Source organism: Aquarana catesbeiana, linkage group LG01 (assembly GCF_042186555.1).
Source record: "Aquarana catesbeiana isolate 2022-GZ linkage group LG01, ASM4218655v1, whole genome shotgun sequence".
NCBI classification, from domain to species: domain Eukaryota; kingdom Metazoa; phylum Chordata; class Amphibia; order Anura; family Ranidae; genus Aquarana; species Aquarana catesbeiana.
Genome location: NC_133324.1, coordinates 431,904,854 through 431,926,533, shown reverse-complemented (window position 1 = coordinate 431,926,533; position 21,680 = coordinate 431,904,854). Strand labels below are relative to the sequence as shown.

The window sequence follows — 21,680 nt, the reverse complement described above, 5'->3', positions numbered from 1 at the left end:
CTCAATTTCTAGTGAAACTGGAATAGAGCCCCTCCATGAGTATGTGTCCTAGATTTTATTCTGGTTGTTTGCTCTACTCGCTAGGGTGAGTTCACCTGTACTCTATATGTGTAAGAGAATTCCCTTGTGTAGAGCAACTTTAAGCATTAAACATTATTTCAACCATACAACACAGTCAATCAACTAGGTTAAAAAGAGTGACCAGGTTCCTGTAAAAATACTTTTGTCTAGCGCCCGGTAAGTATCTTCTATAACTGCAGCGCAATGTACGACAATATTGCCAGGTCATTATCTTATCACTCTACTATTTTTCTTGTTTACAGTTTCTGCGTTGGTCAATGTTTATGCACCCCCCCAGTATAGCAGGGAAAGCAACAAAGCAGAAGGTGGATAAGGGCTTAGATCCGGTAGAAGTCTCGTGGGATACATGGGGGGGACAATCAAGAGAGCCTATCCGTGTATGGCTCACCCGAGGCATAATGCAGATAGGGCAGGGCATCATCCCTCCTCCATACCTTTTTCTGTTCCTTCACTGGCTCAATGCGTTCATCAGTGTACTGTATGCAGGAGACCGCGCAGAGAAGAGGTCAGGAGGTTGTTCTCGGAGGTCCTTTCCCCGCCCTTTATTCTCTGTGTCTGTATACATGGGGCCGTGCCTCTTGGCTGTATAGCGTCACATTTCAATGGTGACTCCCCCTCCCCCATGCCTCCCACTGTCCGGTGAACAGTTCTGGAGGAATCAGTCTCCGCCGTACGAGAATCACCCCCACTCGGTAAAGTTAAACCCAGTGAAATAATAAAAAATTATGAAAATTTTGAAGTAGAAAAACTCAATGATAGACACAGTTTGGTAGAGTTAGATAAGGACGGAGGAAACCTGTGGGTGTATATCAATCATGGATGGGGTTATTACCATAGGGAGGCAAGTCCTCTCAGCTTACCCGTCAGTCGCGGTTATTCAGTCCTCTCTTGGTGCCTCTGCAGAGCTGTATCTCGGTCTGTTCCGGTTCCTCTGCGGCCTCGGTGACCGTGCTCTCCTCTGGTGCGATGGTCCGGTGTGGGAATTGTACGGCTGAAGCATCTGGAGCCAGTCGGGTACTTCAACTGGTTCGATCTCCAAAAATGTAAAGAGAGCCGGAAGATCTGTGGGGTTCCGTAAGGTGAACGAATGTTGTGCCTTTTTAACAATTACTGAGATGGGGAATCCCCAGCGATAGGTAGCCCCAGACCGTCTAGCTGCTTCCAGTACCGGTCAAGAGAGCTCTTCTCTGCAGCGTCGGTCTAGACAGGTCCGGCATGATCCTTATGCAGGCTCCATCAAACTCCATGTTGCCCTTCTCCCAGGCTGCCCGAAGTATCATCTCTTTTTGGGCATATTGATGGATCCTGCATATGACGTCCCTCGGTCTCTCCAGGTCTGTCGATCGGGGTCCTAGGGCTCTGTGTATTCTATCGAAGGAGAGGCTGTTTGGATATAGTTCCCCCATCAGGTCTCGGAAGATCGCCATGATTGTAGCTGTCAGGTCCTCCATGCCCGTAGCCTCTGGAAGACCTCGCAGACGCAGATTGTTTCGACTGCTGCGGTCCTCCATTTCCTCCAACTGGAGTTGCTGGTTAAGAATTGTGTTTGCCTGGGTGGTACATGAGGCTTCAACTGCAGAGATCCTTCTCTCCAGCACTGCCACCGATGTTTCTCCTGTGTCCATCCGGTCATGCAAGACCTGTACCTCCTGCCGTACTACCACTATCTCCTGTCTGTGGGATGCCTCCAGCTTGTTCACTATTTATTCTATGTCGTTCCTGGTTGGGAGAGCCTGCAGGATCGCTTTCAATTCGGCATCCGCTCTCAGGGTCAGCGGTGCCTGTGAGAGTTCTTGTGTTCCCGACCGGAACATTGCAGGTATGGTGAAGTCCATGTTGGGGGTAGTCTGTGTCGCTGTCTGGGCAGATGTGGAGGCGATCAGTGGCAAACGGTCTCCATGAGAGTCAGGCCTCGTGGCGTCCGCCATCTTGAGACCCGGGGAGGCACCGGAGTTGTTTAGTAGAAATTGTTGGATGTCTGCACTCCGTCGTGTCTTTGGAGTTGTTTGTTTTGTGTGTCTGCCTCTCCGCTTTCCAGCAGAGTACATGCCGATTTGTCTAAGCGAGAAAGTACTGCTTTAAAGCCGTTAAGGACGGGCCGGGAGCTCCTCAGACACACGTCTTCACACAGCCATGTCCAGGCCACGCCCCCAGTTGTCATGATTTAAAATGAGTAAACAGTTGATTTATAATAAATGGCTTCAGCCAAACACTAACCATGAGTGAAAGTAGTGTGTGTGAGCTGCACAATTCTGGCCAAAATGAGAATCACAATTTTTTGCTTAGAATAAGAACGATTCTCGCAACGTAAAATCGTTCACTTTATACAAAAAAATAAATAAAAACAGTACTTTACCTTTTTTTTTTACCCTAGAGAATAAAATGGTGGTTGTTGCAATATTTTTTGTATTTGTGCAGCGGTCTTTCAAATGCAATTTAAAAAAAAAAAAAAAAAAAAAAAAAAATAATAGGTAGTTACTTTTTTTTTGAATTTTTTTTGTATAAAGTGAACAATTATGTTGCGAGAATCGTTCTTATTCTAAGCAAAAAAATTGTGTATAATGTGTAATATATATATATATATATATATATATATATATATATATATATATATATATATATATATATATATAAGTCAGCCACCAATTGTGCAAGTTCTCCCACTTAAAAAGGAGAGAGGCCTGTGATTTCATCATAGGTATACCTCAACTATGAGAGACAAAATGTGGAATCAAATCCAGACAAACACATTGTCTGATTTTTGAAAGAATTTGCAAATTATGGTGGAAAATAAGTATTTGGTCACCTACAAACAAGCAAGATTTCTGGCTCTCACAGACCTGTATCTTCTTCTTTAAGAGGCTCCTCTGTCCTCCACTCATTACCTGTATTAATGGCACCTGTTCAAACTTGTTATCAGTATAAAGGACACCTGTCCACAACCTCAAACAGTCACACTCCAAACTCCACTATGGTGAAGACCAAAGAGCTGTCAAAGGACACCAGAAACAAAATTGTAGACCTGCACCAGGCTGGGAAGACTGAATCTGCAATAGGCAAGCAGCTTGGTGTGAAGAAATCAACTGTGGGAGCAATAATTAGAAAATGGAAGACATACAAGACCACTGATAATCTCCCTCGATCTGGGGCTCCACGCAAGATCTCACCTCATGGGGTCAAAATGATCACAAGAACGGTGAGCAAAAATCCCAGAACCACACGGGGGGACCTAGTGAATGACCTGCAGAGAGCTGGGACCAACGTAAAAAAAAGGCTACCATCAGTAAAACACTACGCCGCCAGGGACTCAGATCCTGCAGTACCAGACGTGTCCCCCTGCTTAAGCCAGTACATGTCCAGGCCCGTCTGAGGTTTGCTAGAGAGCATTTGGATGATCCAGAAGAGGATTGGGAAAATGTCATATGGTCAGATGAAACCAAAGTAGAACTGTTTGGTAGAAGCACAACTCGTCATGTTTGGAGCAGAGAGAATGCTGAGTTGCAACCAAAGAGCACCATGCCTACTGTGAAGCATGGGGGTGGCAACATCATGCTTTGGGGCTGTTTCTCTGCAAAGGGAACAGGACAACTGATCCGTGTACATGAAAGAATGAATGGGGCCATGTATCGTGAGATTTTGAGTGCAAACCTCCTCCCATCAGCAAGGGCATTGAAGATGAAACGTGGCTGGGTCTTTCAGCATGACAATGATCCCAAACACACCGCCCGGGCAACGAAGGAGTGGCTTCATAAGAAGCATTTCAAGGTCCTGGAGTGGCCTAGCCAGTCTCCAGATCTCAACCCCATAGAAAACCTTTGGAGGGAGTTGAAAGTCCGTGTTGCCCAGCAACAGCTCCAAAACATCACTGCTCTAGAGGAGATCTGCATGGAGGAATGGGCCAACATACCAGCAACAGTGAGTGACAACCTTGTGAAGACTTGCAGAAAATTTTTGACCTCTGTCATTGCCAACAAAGGATATATAATAAAGTTTTGAGATGAACTTTTGATATTGACAAAATACTTATTTTCCACCATAATTTGTCTGATTTTTGTAAGAATTTATTTGCAATGTGATTGTCTGGATTCGTTTCCACATTTTGTCTCTCATAGTTGAGGTATACCCATGATGACGATTACAGGCCTCATCTTTTTAAGTGGGAGAACTTGCACAATTGGTGGCTGAATAAATACTTTTTTGCCCGACTATATATATATATATATATATATATATATATATATATATATATATATATATATATATATATATATATATATATATATATATATATATATATATATATATATATATATATATATATATATATATATATATATATATATATGTTTGGGGGTTGTAAGTAATTTTCTCGCAAAAAAAAAAAAAATTTGACTTGAAACCAACAAAATGTCAGAAAAAGGTTTAGGCCTCTTTCACATGAACGATCCGTTCAGGTCCGCCTGTCAGTTTTTTAGGCGGACCTGAACGGACCCTCCATAGACCTCTATGGAGCGTCGGATGTCAGCGGTGACATGTCCGCTGACATCCGACCCGCTCCGATCCGAAAAAGTGTAACGGCGGAAAAACCTACTTTTCCTTCCGTGATCGGATCGGGTGACGACGGACTCTACGGTCCGTCGTCATCCGATCCCCCATAGGGGAGAGCGGCGCTCTGACAGGTCCGTCGCTGCACAGTGTGCAGCGACGGACCTGTCATCTGCCTGCTCAGCGGGGATCGGCGGGGCGATCCCCACTGAGCAAGCGGATGTTCACGGGGTGGATCATCACGGATCCACCCCGTGTGAAAGGACCCTTAGTGTTTAAGTGGTTAAACTTTTTTCACTTATACACAAGTCTATTCCATTGACAAATTGTTACAATGTTTATAGTTCAGTTCAACTGATAAAGAATGCTGGCAGACTGCCTGGTCTTTTCCTTCCTTTCTTTAGACAGCTGGCTATGGCTTCAGAAGAGCAGAGAGAATTCTTTGCATAGCAAGAATTGTGAAACACTTTAGTCAAGATCGCGATAACGATTCTTGACGATTAATCGTGCAGCTCTTAAACCCCCCCCGCCCCTGCAGAAGCAAAGTACCCGAACAAGCAATGGATCTGTTCAGACTGAACTTTTACCTCTTACCTAGTTACCACCCATGAATAAATGCAAACACATTGTTCATCTCTATTACACAGGGGAGAGGGGAGATTAGTAGTTTAAAGACCAATTATGGATTATTCCTTTAGCTCATTTTATAAAAAGTAGAAGTGTTTGTAAACCCTAGGACGAAAAAAAAAAAAAAACCTGCAAGACAAAAGGCATAATGAGCTAGTAAGCATAGCATACTAGCTCATTATGCATTACTTACCTGAGATCTAAGCCCCTGTAGCCATCCCTGTACACTGCTCCGGCAGCCGACAGTGCTCCCGGAGTTACTTTCAGGTATTGCGGGCTCCGGCACCGCGATTGGCTGGAGCTGCCAGTAACAGCACACTCGCGTACATGCGTTGCTTCAGTGCGCATGTGCCGATGACGTCGGCACATGCAAACACAGGGGATATCTCCTAAACCGTTCAGGTTTAGGAGATATCCATGGTAGCTACAGGTAAGCCTTATTATAGGCTTACCTGTAGCAAAAGGCGTGTTGTAAGGGTCTACAACCACTTTAAAAGAATACTGCATTTCTGGCAAGATGAACAGGTATTCTCTGCATTTGCTGAAAATGTTCTCAGACTGAATAAAAGTAAAAACTAATGCAGCCACCATACCCAAGGATTGATAATTGCAATATACTAGATTTTTTTGCTCTCGAGTTTAGCTCTGCTTCGACATGAGCACAGTGAGGCTGCAATGGTGGGCACAGTAAAGCTGCATTTGATGGGCAATCATACATGATTGTGTAGACAGGGCCCCAGTGCACTGTATTACCCAGGAGCCTATAATGCTCTTAAGATGGCACTGGACATCAGTAGAAGAAAGGAATAATAATGATTAGAGTTTATCTAAAAATCTGGAGTTTGAATTGTTTGTAACCCAGGTGGTAAAATCTAGGGACCAGTTAAAGTTACTCGCCCAGGTGAAGCAGATGAAGCAAATCCTCCTGCAGATAATGCACATAGCTGAAACAAATCCTACTACAAAGTTTGTACCTCTTTAGCTTCAGCTATCTTCTCTACAGCCTTCTAAAAACACACATATCAAAGTCTTTTTCTCAGAAGTCGGGGGATTGGACATCACACACACTGCACATTAAAGAGCCGGGAGCAGAGTGTAATCTGAGACATGCGTGAAGGAACCGGCACAATTTCATAGGGGGAACATGCACATCTGAGGTGGTCAATCATTTTATGTGTGCTTGCTTGGGTGGTGTCAGGTGTGTGCTGCTGTGGTGTCAAGATAACTTGTCAGAAGTGACTATTGCAGATAGCCGAGGAGGAGAGGAGACAGAATCACATTCCGTGCTTTGGACTGAGGCTTGGCACACGATAGAAGGGTTTGCGCTGTTAGTTTTTCATTACAGAAGTTATCACTTTAAGCAAATCTGAACTAGTAAAGCAAATCTTCATAACCTGGTGGTGATGTTCTATTACATTGTGTAAAGTTAGCTTAACAGAATAAAGCAAACAGTTGCTCAGTATTTCACTCAAATGAAAACTTCTCACCCATCTGACCAAATGAGTGAAATCCTGGTGTAATCCTACCGGCAAGTCTCTTCTGTGAGGAAGCTACGAAGGCTTGTCCACCTTTCACTGCAGAACTAATCTGCACTGCTTGCTGCTGAATCTGCACTATCCTTTGGGGTGGTATTTGGTGTGGAGCAGATCTTCTGAAAGGAACAAGAATCGAGCTGTTTTCCTTGGCCTAAAAAACAAAAAAATGTCATTACCAAAATGCATTTAGACCTTTCACAACTGAAGTGAACAAGTTCAACTTTTAGTTTCTTAGTAGATAAAATGTGTACTGCAATAATTCATAGGAGTAATGATTATAAAATGCTTACATCACATTTTGCTGACGGATGTGCAATTCTTTTCTTTTGTCCTGGTAGCAGCTCATTTCCTTTAATCTGTAGTTCTGCATCAGGCTGATCTTCCTCACAATGAACTGCCTAAAACAGAATTCCTGGTAAAAAGGCTTTTTGTATAAAAGGAAAAAAATATTGCAAGCTAGAATCTAAACCTGCTTCATCATGTGTTCTACAGTTCTTAATTCAATTAGCAGCTTTCTGCAAAAATTGCACCAGCAGATAGCACATCTCCCAACTTACATTTCTCGTACATAAAGGCTCTCGATTGCTCCATGACTGGAATACTTTTCCACAGAGATAAATAGCACCATTTTATTGTTAACCAGCAAAGAATTAAAAACAGTCACTTAGATTTTCTATTCTGCTTGTCCAAAGTCCCAATGATCAATACTCTGTACAGTTATCCTCGTCAGAATCATTCAGAATGCATGACAATTCATGTTAGTGTAGAGCTGGCCTTAAAGCACCAATTGCCAGCATTTGAATTAACATGCAACATCAGTCTGTTTAAAGGCAAGGAGATACAGCTGAAGCACCAAAAATCTACAAAAAAAAAAAAAAAAAAAAAAAAAAAAAAAACCCCACACACACTACAACCTTACCCAGTAACCTTTTATATTGATCTTTAATGACAACACTTTTAGAAATGGCACCTTCTATTGGTCTAGCCACCATGTTCTAGCTCTTGGTATAAGTTTAAAAGAAAACTCAAATAAAAAAAAGTTGTGGAATCCGTTGATTATGTTGCTCTTCATACTAAAGTATTTGCTTGCCTACAGACATGTGCCAAACTGCTGTTTAAAGTAGTATTAAACACCAAACATCAAATTTGTACCACCGCTTGTGGCTTTTCCACACACATTAGCCCCAAACTTCTCTCTGTAGATGCTTGTCCGGTTCGGTATTAAACCCCCAAACCAATATATTGTAATTTCCAATCCTTTAGAGGAGTTGACTATTAGTTTTCTTTTAGGCTTCCCCCTCTTTGATTTAGCCAATGACACTTCCTAAGGGTGTTTCCACACTATGGAGGCGCAATGGAGACACCTTTGGGCCGCAGCATAGTCAGTCTGTGGAGCGGGTAGTGTTAAGACTAGAAGATTTAGATGGACTTTACTAAAATTAAAGCCAAACTCCAGCTAACACTTTATAAGCAGGTACAGCAACAGCTTGCTGTCCTTTTGGGATAAAGTTTTTACATATATGAATAAAAACTTACCATTGCAAGCACCCCCGTCATTGTTAAGTGGTTTGTCTTTAAACACTTCAATACTGGGCACTTTCACCCCTTTCCTGCCCAGGCCAATTTTCAGCATTGTCACACTTTGAATGACAATTGCACAGTCATGCAACACTGTACCCACGTGATTTTTTTTTTTTAAACACAATTTGAGCTCTCTTTTGGTGGCATTTAGTCACCACTGGGTTTTTGAAAAAAAAAAAAAGTCTTAATTTTGGTTATAAAATTTGAGCAAATAAGCAATATTTCGGCTGCATTGATAAACAGTGTCCTGATTATCAGTGTAAATGTCTGTCACACTTGCCGGTTATCGGCTCTCCTTTCCTCGTGCTGTGACAGCGCATGAGGAAAGGAATGCCAATAACCGGCAAATTTGTTTTTTATGTGATCACATAGTAAAGGGCTGCTGTAATTGGCTCTTTACTTCAATCTGATTAGCTGTGTCTGGCTGACACACACGGAGTGCATCCGATATGTGCCCCAGGGAGCATGTGGCAGGCGTGTTCTGGGAGGACGTCAATGGACACCCTTCCAGAACAGAGCCACGTTGTGGCCGTCTTTCGGCTATGGCACGGTATTGAAGTGGTAAACACTGCCACTTCTGCTGGACAGCTTGGTCTGTTAAAGAAAGTTGAAAAATAAAAGATTTATTGGCTGCATCACCAGGCGAAAATTAGGAAAAAGACAAGAGAATAAGTAATGCAGCCACCACATTAATTGGCAAGCTGCAATATGAAAAAAATATTTGGGGTTTAATAATGCTTTAATATGCCAACCATACCAAAGGCTAGAAGTACCTGCTTTACCTTATACTGATAGCAAGCAGCTTTTGGACTTGTGAAACACCTGCCTATGCTATTGCTAGAAATGGCTCAGCCATATTCAAGGCATTTAGCAAAAGAACTTTGCCTTGACCACACAAGCTGAAGCACTGAAGTATCATTTTCCTAACTCAGATTTACATTAAGTCAGTGCTCATCTCAGCCATGAATGTCTAAACAGAATCAGCTCTGCCTTTTACAAGTAGCTGAGCGACTTAAATATGGAAACCATATCAAAGACTTGAAACATGGTATACCTTGGTCAGATGAACACTAAAAGACTCCTCAAGTACTTGTATCATCCTATTACACCAACATATCATGTACACCAAAGAGTTGACACACCTGCTCCGCCTTAGTCATAAGGTCTCTAAAGAGACACAGGATATTATGTTAATATCAAATCCCAACGTGCATGGTGTGCTTTTTATAGGCAAATAGAGTCCCTGGACAGAATGGAAACTATTCCAGAAGCCATCATATGCTACTTTATCAAAAAAAAAAAAAAAAAAAAAAAAAAAACACACAAACACACACAAACACACACAAACACACACACACTTAAATATCTGGATTGCCCTTGTCAAAGCACCAATGAATGGTTGCTCATTAAGCCAGCCAAAAATCTGGAAATACTTGCTTTTTAAAAACTATTAGACACAAAAGGTAGTGGGCAGGGAGACAACAGTCTGTCCTTACACAAATGTCACGGTGTTTTCACACAACTAAATGCAGAGTTGTACATTCTTGACTCCACTTCACAGAACAAATGGCACAAAAAAAAAAAATCTAAGCAATGCTCAAGTATCACTTGCACACTTATTGGTCTGGCTACATTCGAGAACAAGTCAATGCTCAATCACCTTAACTAAATCAGTAATCACAGATTATATTTCATATAGTTCATCATGAGCCAAATACATCTACTATTCTCTCAGTCTATGCTAGTGATACATTTTAACATGCATTTGTTCTACATTCACATTGATGTGTGTGAAGAAGAAAAAAAAAAAAAAAAATGTAATGCACAACTAATCTTAATAGAACTCAAAAGCCTATGTACGGTAGCCCCTAAGTGCTTGCACATTTTAATCAAATACATAAGGTACCATTGCTCAGTTTTCCCCAGACTTAAGTGCCTAGATTGTCATATGCCAAAAATAAGCAATTTCACCAAATAGGTTTCAATAAATTATATGGCTCTTGTTAGTAGACTTAAAGATGAACTACAGTAAGTTCCTTACCAACAAGTTCTATTCCAGGAGCTCGTTTGCAAGTCCAAAGAACAGCGCTTGCAGACAATGGCTGTGAGTGCTGATCAGTGTGCTCTGGTGGGAGAGTTTCCCTGTCAGAACACAATGGCACAGAAGGGAAGATTGCTGCACCAACATTGCTTGTGTTACGATGATCTGAGATTGTTTTAACGCTCGGCCTGCAGAGTTGATTGAGTGTGTGTACCTAGCTTTACACAATTGGACATGCAAACACATGTTGGCACCTTTGAAAGCTAGCAAGTTACCGTTTGTATGTAGGGGACTTAATGTACAGTCAAAACATTTTTTATTTTGGATAGAGCAAGTAAGGGTTATAACCCCTATCAGATTTTTCACCGTCTGTGTCCAATTGCAAAGATTTCCCTTCACTTCCTGTCCAAAAGCCAAACAGGAAGTGAAAGGAAATTCCTGCAAATTAAGGGAATTCCTTGGGGGGCCGTGCCAGGTCACCAGAACTAGTGTCCCCTATGGAAGATGTCCCCTCTTACTTTTCTGGGGACAATCTAAAATGTGGGCACTTTACTTTCACTTTCAAGGAGAATCGTAAACAGGACAAAGAGGCGAATCTCCATAATGGGGGTAAAGACCGCAATAAAAACTGGCAAGCCTTCCAATCCCTCTGCACTCTAGCCAAAACTAAAAGCGTTTTTGCCTATAGTTATACTTTAAGTATAGTAAGTATATTGCACAATTCTCAGTTCAAAGAAATTAGTTTGCCTCTAGACAGTGAGAATATATCTAAAACCAAGCATTTTGCAGTCTTTACACCAGGTGTCCATCTTATCCCTTTATATGTGCACATGTCCTAAGATAAGCAGTTATCAAATCCAGCCAGAAAAGAGTGCATTGGACAACCAGACCAAGAGAACACCATTCCTTTAAACCAAAAAGAAAGAAAGAAAGCCCAACAAGCCAAATGCCAAATCATGGCCTGTAACAGATTATCTTTCCTTTGAGCAGTACTGGTTTTAATCACAATTAGCCTAAGTGACTGCACTGACCAACAGGAAGGTGAAGGTTGTGGGGAATGGTGGGGCCAAAAGACCATCTTATGCCACGTACACATTTCCGTCAGAAAAAACTTGGATGGTTTTTCCGATGGAATTCCGCTCAAGCTTGCCTTGCATACACACACGGTCACACAAAAGTTCTCTGAACTTTCGACCATCAAGAACGCGGTGACGTACAACACTACGACGAGGCGAGAAAATGAAGTTCAATGCTTCAAATTGTTTCTGAGCAAGCGTGATTTTTTGCGCATCCGAAATGCTTACAGACGAACGCATTTTCGGATAGGAACTTTTCCCAACCGAAAAATAGAGAACATGACCCCAATCTTTTGCTGGCTGGAATTCCGCCAGCAAAAGACTGATGGAGCATACACACGGTCGCATTTTCCAACAAAAAGCTCTGTTTTGCTGGCGGCATTTCAGTGCTATACTACCCAGCAGGCTTGCTTTAGGTAGCCTCACTGACTTACAGCTGCAACCTTATTCTTTTGGGGAAAAGCCATGGATACTTAGTGCTGACACTCTGTGGGGGGTATGTGGGTTGTGTGTCCCAGGTTTCCTCATTTCATTAACACATTGTGTAAACATTTATGCTATGCAAAACGTCTGATTGTAAATTATATTCCAAAAAGTAAGTATTATTTTGCATGAAATGAATACCTGGCTTGCATTTTTCTTTGCTTCACTTTCAGCAAATTCATTAAAAATGCGCAAACATTCTTCCGTGGGGTCTTCTGAATCTGACACAGTGTCCTCTTCTGAGCTGTCATTATCAGTTGACGAATTCACAACAATGACTTTCTCTCCTTTTTTTGGCATATACGAGATCTCTGGCTGGGATTTTTGCTCATTAAGAAAGTTATCAACAGCAGTTTTATCCAAGGCTGTGGTAGCAGCAACCTCAATGATTTCAAAGTCTGCTGATGAGTTAGGAAAAACTTCACGGTCACAAAAATCCAAAGACTTCTCAGAAACTAGATGAGAGGAATCCTTTTTAATTACATTTTCTATCAAGTTTGCTTGCTCTTCATCAGTTTCTCTACCACTTACTGAAACATCTGTCTCAACATTTTTAGAGTCATTTATACTACTACAAGTTGTATTTTCTTCTGATTTAATCTGGGCATTACAGTGATTTTCATGTTGCTGAACACCATCGTACGTACAGCTAGTTAGTAAATTATGAGAAGCTTCTGATTCATTTGCTTCAGAAGTGCCATTTTCATCGGAATGGTCGTCATTTGGAGCCAAAGTCTCATATTCCATACTAGATACGGTTTCTTCAGAGGATACATCAGCTTCAACCAATGCCACGTATTTCCCTACAGAGTCACAAACTTTACTTGGCCTTTTTCTTTTTGAAACAATTTCTAGTGGTGGTGCATCAATGACAAGCATATCTTCATCATCAGATTCTTGAAGTTTTATTTCAAGCCTTATTGGAGATACGATTTTAGGCTTCTTTTGAGGGTTGTCCAACACCTCTTCACATTTCAGTTTCATGGTCTTGTTTTCATTTTCTTTAGAGGTGGAACTAAAAAAACCTGCAGTATAATTAAGTAAGGGGTCATACTCTAGATCTGTAGCTGGACAGCTTCGATCAACCACATATTTTTTTTTACTGTTTTTTGGGCGGGTGACCAAAACATCAAGGTTTTTCTTTGTTGTCGTTTTCTCATCTTCAATGGGATCTAGAATATTACAATTCACGTCAGCCTCAATTGGGTCTTGCATGGTATTTGGCCCATTTGTATACTGTAATAACTTTTTCTGGCTCTCTTCTACCTCATTTTTTACAGTCTCAATTGCTTTCTTAAGCCTCTCCAGTTCACTAATTTTTTTACCTAAAACAAAAAAAAAAACAAAAAAACAAAAAAAAAAAGTAAGCAATTTAGCAATAGGTTTTTAAATTTACATAAAAATAAAATAAAACCACCAAAAAAAAATGAGGAACATCTGTTAACATTAAGCCTCGTACACACGATGAGATTAATCGGATGATCGCCTTTTTTGCATTCTAGTCTAAATACGACAGAAAGGGAAAAAAAAAAAAAAAATCAGAAGTGATGTAATATTTGTATTGTATCTTCAGACGAAAACTGTACTAATTAGAAGCGACTCAACTAAGCACAAAAACATTGGACTGATGAGACAAAACATTAAATATTTGGCTGTAGCAGGAGGAAGTTTTTTTGCGGAAGGGCTAGAGAGCAGAATAATAATGCATGTCTGCAGCCAACATTGAAGCACGGTGGAGGTTCCCGTACGTTACAACGTTGAAGGGGGTTTTACCAGGATGATGCCTGCAGCTACAGGCACCATCCCACTATACATTTTTTTTAGCTTGCAATGCAGGTTTTATGTAATCGTGATACTAGTGGTCAATTAGCCGCTGGATCACTTTTACAAGCAGCAGAAGGGGACCCACTACCCTTTCACAGTCTCTTCTGTCCCACTTGGGAGCCTGGGCGTGAAGCCGGTGGTTACACCGGCTGGCCATAGGAGATGACAGAGGACCAAAATGTCCTGGATCAGGTCTATGGTCTAAGATAATAGCGACAAGTATTTAATCACTTCTTGTTTCGGTCTAATGTAAACAGACAGTTACCGGCCTGTGAAAGCATCGGCTCTCTGAGCGAATGCTTAAGGTCAGGAGGGATAAGGGTTCTAATAGACCCCAGATCTCTTAGTAAAAAGAGTGCCCGTCAATGCCCATGCTAATTCAAAGGATGTTGTTCATCCCTGGTCAATAAAAAAAAAGTTAGACTTACAGGTAACACTTTCTAGGTATAAAAATAAGGATAAATATTTGGTGGGACTTTATATGCAGTAAATGGCACCATTAACCTCCATCCCTATATTTGTATAGAAAAAGTAGCATAAATGGGGGGGAATTTGTATGAAGTGTGTGAGTAGGGATGAGCCGAACACCCCCCCAGTTCAGTTCGCACCAGAACTTGCGAACGGACCGATAGTTCACGCAAACTTTCGAACCCCGTTAAAGTCTATGGGACTCGGGGCGTGGCCTGGCTCAGGATGTGATCGGACATGTTCCTGTGTAGCTCCGGTCTCTCCCTATGTAATCCTGATCAGCCTTTGTCAGCAGCCAATTTCTTTTTTACCTAATCCCTCCCGGTGTGTCTCCTGCATCATCGGGGGGCATTTTGGTGGATAGGAAAGCGGCGAGGGAAGAAGCAACCCCCGGTAAAGATGAGCTTCACCACTTACTCCTGCCAAGATGGCCGCTGCAACACTGTCCATGGGCCCAGCTCTTCACCAGCCTCCACTTTAGGTCTCTTTGGAGACAGCCAGGACATGTCCCCACCACCCTCCCCTGGGATTCCGGACCTTGCAGCTGTGCCCCTGCTAGTGACCACGGGCTCGGCGGTCACGGATGGCGATAAGGAACCCACCCTGGCGGAGGTCCTAGCCATTATCAAGGTAAACCATGTGGACCTTGTGGGGAAGGTGGATGGGCTTAAGATTGATCTCACTATTATGCGGCAGGACATGCACAAACTACGTGGCCTGTTACTGAAACTGAGCAACGTATTAGTGATTTGGAGGATACTGTCACTCCCATCCTGCCTAAACTCAATGCGTATGGGGGAAAGATTGCATCTCTGGAGGATAAGGTCAGTGACCTAAAATCGCCTAAGCAGAAATAACCTGCGCCTGGTTGGGCTTCCTGGAGCTAGTGGAGTGGTCTGACCCTGTAGCCTTCCTGGAGAGTTGGCTCGAACAAGAATTTGCTCGTGAGCAGCTATCCCCCTGCTTTGTGATTGAGAGGGCCCACTGAGTCGAGGGACACCACCTTCCTGAAGGTCACCCCCTGCGTACGGTGGTGATCCGTCTCCTCAACTACAGAGACCGTGACTCCATCTTGGGGGCTGCCAGGAGGAAAGGAAGTCTCCGCATGAATAATGCTGTGGTGTCCCTATTCCTGGACTACTCTGCCTCAGTTCGCAACTGTAGAGCCAGTTACCAGCGTGTCAAGCAGAAGCTCCGGAAGCAGGACATCCAATATTCCATGCTATTCCCTGCTACCTTCTGGATCACATACCATGGGAAAGCCCATTTCTTTCAGTCCCCACAAGATGCCATGTCCTGGTGGGAATCACTACCCCGCCCTCCTAAGCCTCCTGCCTGATGCGGATCTCCACATCCTGATGGTCTCATTGCTGAAACTGAAGTTTCCTCCCTCCTTCTAGTTCTCTGTGTTTGAATTTAATTTTTTGTTATTCATCGCTGTGATGTTTAGTTGTTGCTCAAACATGTGCTGACTTTGGATGATCATACATGTCTCCAGAGGGAGAGTGCCTAATCTCGGTCCTTAACCGAGCCCGAGCTGCCTTTGGGTATAATCCCACACTTTTTTGGAATTTTGAGGTAGAACACTGACTATTTTTTTGTTTTTCGAACTTTTTTCCTGCTCCGGGCCATGCGCCCCATGCATGGTACAAGTTCTGGGTATAGGCTCACTCCCCTTTTTTGGAGCTGGGCAGGGAATTTATTGCCCTTGTTGGCTAATGAATATGCTAATGTACTTAGTTTTGTTGTTGTGTGTATGGTGTATGTATGGATGGTTGTATGTTTAGCACTGCGGCCCTTGTTTTCCTATGGAGCTGTGACCGGGGATGGGGAGCCCTCCGGGACCCCTGTAACTGTCCTCCCCCCCCCCCCCAACCCAGCACTTATCATACCAATCCCATGTCTGACGTAAACGTTTGTGGAATGTACGCGGACTGAGCTCTAAATTTAAAAGAGCATCTATCTTTGAGGTCCTGAAACATAGTAAACCGCACATCCTATGCCTCCAGGAAACTCACCTTATGGGGTCCAAAGTGATGGCACTTAAACACTGGGTGGCCAGTCACTATCAATCTACCTACTCAAATTATGCCCGGGGGGTTGCAATCCTAATCCGTAAGGGGTTACCGTTCATGTGTCATCAAGCTATCCTAGATCCTAAGGGGCAGTATGTCATGTATGTATGTATGTATGTATGTATGTATGTATGTATGTATGTATGTATGTATGTATGTATGTATGTATGTATGTATGTATGTATGTATGTATGTATGTATGTATGTATGTATGTATGTATGTATGTATGTATGTATATATATATATATATATATATATATATATATATATATATATATATATATATATATATATATATATATATATATATATATATATATATATATATATATATATATATATATATATATATATATATATATATATATATCAGTTCATGGAACATCCCATATTGTGGTCACGGTCTAGCTGCCCCCCCAATATCCATTTTGCCACCCTGCCTAATTGTCCTTTGCTTATCCTTGGGGATTTCAATTCGGTCTTGCAACCTGACTTGGATAGACTAAAACCTCTACAATTCGAATCCAAGTTGTTTCGTGCATGGTGTAATACTTATGGATATGTGGATCTGTGGCGCCGGAAATTCCCCAGTGCCAAGGTGTACTCCTGCCAGTCTAGGTCCTATGCAGCTCTTTCTAGAATTGATTATGCCCTGGCCATGAAGGACTTTTTACCTAACGTTCGGTCCATAACGTATCTGCCCCAGACGGAGCCTGATCATTCTATGACACAGGTGGGTTTGACTATGGGCCACGGACCAGCGTTCTGAACCTGGAGACTCAGCCATCTCTGGATCTCCACGCCGGAGATATCTGAGGTCATCCCGACTGACATGGCCAACTACTGGTCCCTCAGCACTGACTCTGCTGCTGTGGTCCCTGTCTGGGATACCTTTAAGGCTGTGGTCAGGGGTTCCTACATCTCCAGAATTAAGCGTTACATGTCCACCGGACGGTTGACACAGGAGGCTCTCCGAAAAGCATTGGAGGAGGCTCGTGCCCGTCATTCAGGCACTCCATCCTCTGAGACTCGGGGTATGCCGATGGATGCCCATAGGGCTCTGCAGCTGCATATGGTAGACTTGACCAGGAAACAGCAGTTGTACCTCTCGGCTCGCATTCACGAGCATGGAGGGAAAAATGGCAGGCTCCTTGCATACGCGGACTGTCAAGATGCCTCGATTGCCACAATTCAGTTACCAGACGGTTTGACTACATCTGACGCACTGACTTAAGAAAACTTTTGCAGATTTCTATGCCACATTATACAAGGGTACGGATATCCCTTCAGAAACAGACTTTATGGGCTTCTTCGAATCCCTTGACCTCCCGGCACTTAGTAACTCAGCAATCCCTTCTAGATTAGCCCATTACACTGGAGGAGGTCACCAAGGCCATACGCCTCCTACCTTCTAATAAAACTCCTGGCCTGGATGGACTCCCCTCAGAGTGGTATCAAACACATGTGGAAGAGCTGGCTCCTAGGCTCTTCAAAACGTTTCAAGACTCCCTTAAGTTGGGGAAGGTTCCGGATGCTATGAATGAGGCACTCGTTATACCCAAGCCTGGTAAGGATAGACAACAATGTGGATCCTACCGGTCTATCTCACTCCTGAGCAATGATGCAAAAATTCTAGAGAAGATACTTGCCCTTAGACTTCAGACGGTCATCCTATCCCTCATACCACCGGACCAATCCAGTTTTATGCCTGGCAGGAGTACATTTGATAATATCCGTAGATTGTATTTGCATGTCCATGATGCAGCACGTACGAAACGCTCTGGATTAGTCCTGTCCCTGGACGTATTAAAAGCCTTTGACACTGTGAGCTGGTCTTTCCTATGGGAAGCTATGGCACGGATGGGTATTGGCCCATACTTTTTCCAATGGGTTCGATTACTATATGCTGACCCAAGGGCTAGAGTCCGCACAAATAAGGATATCGCTGCACCATTTTCTTTGAACAGGGGTACTCAGCAGGGATGCCCTCTCTCTCTCTCTCCACTGCTGTTCGCAGTGGCCATTGAGCCACTGGCTCTGACGGTGCGGCAGACGTCTGAGATTGGGGGTGTCCGCTCCTGCCCGCTGGAAGAAACGATCTCTATACGCAGATGATGCCCTGGTATATTTGGATGGTAGGGAGAGCTCTTTTTCTAAATTACTACAAGTTGTGGAGGAGTTTGGTGCGGTCTCGGGGCTCTGGGTGGGCTGGGAAAAATCCAAGGCCTTTACTATTGGTCCCCCTTCTCCTTATGACTATCTACAGAGATCATGTATCCAAATAACACCCTCCTTTAAGTACCTAGGTGTTCAGATACATGCTGACCTCCCTAGATATGAAGAACTCAATATCGCCCCTATAGTTCATCAAATGGCAGATTAATTCCATACCTGGTCGTCGTTGTCCCTCAATCTAGTTGGTCGCATAAATATATTTAAAATGATTTTTTTACCGAAATGTCTTTATTTCTTTAGGGCCTTCACGATTTTCCTTACCAAAAAATTCTTTGCAAAACTTGACGCTGCCCTTTTCACTTTTATATGGAACGGGTGCCAACCTCGTATAGCCAAATCCTTCCTACAAGCGGCTAAGGCCATAGGCGGATTGGCTTGCCCGAACTTAAGAAATTATTTCCTCTCCTCCCAGCTCACCTATATCCATGACTGGTTGCACTCTGATCCCCAAACTCCTGCCACTGCCTCTCTTTTGACCTTATTTGAATTGCCTACCTCCTTGGAGGGATGAATTGCATAGATCGAGGAGGACTGGTGGCTCCAGATTCTCCCCCGTTGAGGTTTGTTTTATGGCTTGGAGGGGGGGGGGGGGGGAGGGGGACACTGACATGGTCCATAGCGGATGTTTCGCCACAGGCTCCCCTGTGGCGAAATCCAAATATTCCTGAGCTCTCTGGCCATCCGGACTCGAAGTGGTGGGCCCGTTTTGGAATCACACACCTTTTTCATATATTCAAGGAGAATACCCTACTGTCTTTTGAATCTCTTATAGGGCGTACACACGGTCGGAATTTGTTCGGACATTCCGACAACAAAATCCTAGGATTTTTTCCGACGGATGTTGGCTCAAACTTGTCTTGCATACACACGGTCACACAAAGTTGTCGGAAAATCCGATCGTTCTAAACGCGGTGACGTAAAACACGTACGTCGGGACTATAAACGGGGCAGTGGCCAATAGCTTTCATCTCTTTATTTATTCTGAGCATGCGTGGCACTTTGTCCGTCGGATTTGTGTACACACGATCGGAATTTCCGACAACGGATTTTGTTGACGGAAAATTTTATCTCCTGCTTTCCAACTTTGTGTGTTGGAAAATCCAATGGAAAATGTCCGATGGAGCCCACACACGGTCGGAATTTTCGACAACACGCTCCGATCGGACACTTTCCATCGGAAAATCCGACCGTGTGTACGGGCCATCAGACTTAAATATGGCCTCAACAATAAATTCTTTTTCAAGTATCTTTTATTACGACATGCCCTTCAGGCACAGTTTGGCTTGTTGACCATAGAGCACACGGAGTCTTCTATGGAGGACCTTCTGTCGTTCCCATAAATAAACGAACTGGTGACTACCTTTTATGGACGCCTCCAGGTTGTGGGAGCGGATCCCTTTCAGAATTCTCAACATAAATGGCAGATGTTTATGCCTGAGCTTTCTGAGGAGGATTGGGAAGAGGCAGTGGAAATATGTTTTCAGGATATCATTAGCACGGCTGATATCCTGATACAGTTTAATTTTATACATCACTTACATTATACACCTGCTAGGTTGGTTAAAATGGGCCTGGGTTGAGACATTGCACGTGCTAGATGCAACATGTATGCTGCCGATTTCTTTCATATGTTCTGGACATGCTCTGGACTTGCAACCTGCTGGAAGGACTTGTTTGCTTTATTCAACCGTAAACTGCATCTGCCGGTGCCTCATACCCCTGAGGTTGGCCTTTTGGGAGTTTTGAATGTCCATGTTCCTCGCACTCATGGAACTTTGATACGTATATTGTTATTTTATGCACACAAAACAATTTTACTACATTGGAAAGATACTACTCCCCTTTTGGCCCATGCTTTCTTCCGCATTGTTCATGGGACCCTCCCCAAATTCAAATTGATATATAAAAGTAGGGCCTGCCCTAAGAAGTTCACCAAAATACGGCAGCCGTGGCTGGACGTCGGAGGACTTCTGGGGGTGGGATGTCCTCTCTTCAGTTATCTCAGTAAAGTGGTATGATGTTGGGAATAGATAGATAGACACATGTGGATGGAGACTCCTGTGTGCATTTAACAGTTTACTACCTTGGGGTTTCTGGAAATATACTGCAGTAATAAGGTCGCGGGTGCTATGTGTATGAAAGTGTGTGTGTGAATGGTTTAGTTCTTTTCTTTTTTGGGGTATAAATGTTTTATCCAGACGTCCCAATTGTGATTTATTCATTATCCAAATTAAGTTGCTGATTGCAATATTTATATATGTATTGACAGTCTGTACTTTTCCTTTTGTGGTTTGAAACTGAAAATAAACACCTTTTAAAAAAAAAAAAAAAGAAAAAAAAAAAAAAGTCTAGGGGACTCGAAATGTGAGAAATCAAAAGTGCAAATATGCAAGTTATTGTCATAAAAAGGGTTTGGAGACCCGGGTTCTGCCCCAGGGTACATGTATTAATGCAAAAAAAAGTTTTGAAAACAGCCGTTTTTTCAGGAGCAGTGATTTTACTGGTGCTTAAAGTGAAAAAATAAAAGTAAAATATTCCTTTAAATATCGTGCCTGGGGGGTGTCTATAGTATGCCTGTAAAGTGGCACGCGTTTTCCGTGTTTAGAACTGTCCCTGCACAAAATGACATTTCTAAAAGGAATAAAAGTCATTTAAAAACGGCTTGCGGCTTTAATGTAATGTCTGGTCCCTGTAATGTGGATGAAAATCATTGAGAAAAAAAAAAAAAAGGCATGGGTACCACCTCCCCCCCCCCCCCCAGCCCATTACCAGCCCCTTTGGGTCTTGTATGGATATTAAGGGGAACCCCGCACCCAAATTTAAAAAAAGGAAAAGCGTGGGGCCCCCAGGCCCTATATACTCTGAACAGCAGTATACAGGCGGTCCAAACCAGACAGGGAATGCAGGTTTGTTCTTAAGTAGAATCTGTTTGTAATTTTGAACTGGTACATTTTTAAAGTGTAGCTCCAACCAAAAAATTGACAGTTACTTACCGATAACTGATTTTCTAGGATATCTTCCAGGATGGCATAACCTGAGAGATGACTGGTCCACCTGACAGGAAACACAATCAACATACAAGGTTAAAAGGCCCCTCCCTTCCTCCTG

General features: G+C 42.9%; 1 protein-coding gene across 1 annotated transcript in view; it reads right to left on the bottom strand.

The window, feature by feature from the left end:
• LOC141148420 (RNA exonuclease 1 homolog) overlaps positions 1-21,680 on the bottom strand; it is a 196,085-nt gene that overhangs the window by 130,058 nt on the left and 44,347 nt on the right. Inside the window, exons 2-4 of the mRNA XM_073635918.1 lie at positions 12,111-13,294; positions 7,079-7,186; positions 6,741-6,939 (exon numbers count right to left, since the gene is read on the bottom strand). Coding sequence (XP_073492019.1) covers positions 6,741-6,939; positions 7,079-7,186; positions 12,111-13,294 — 1,491 coding nt within the window. The remainder of the gene's footprint in view (positions 1-6,740; positions 6,940-7,078; positions 7,187-12,110; positions 13,295-21,680) is intronic.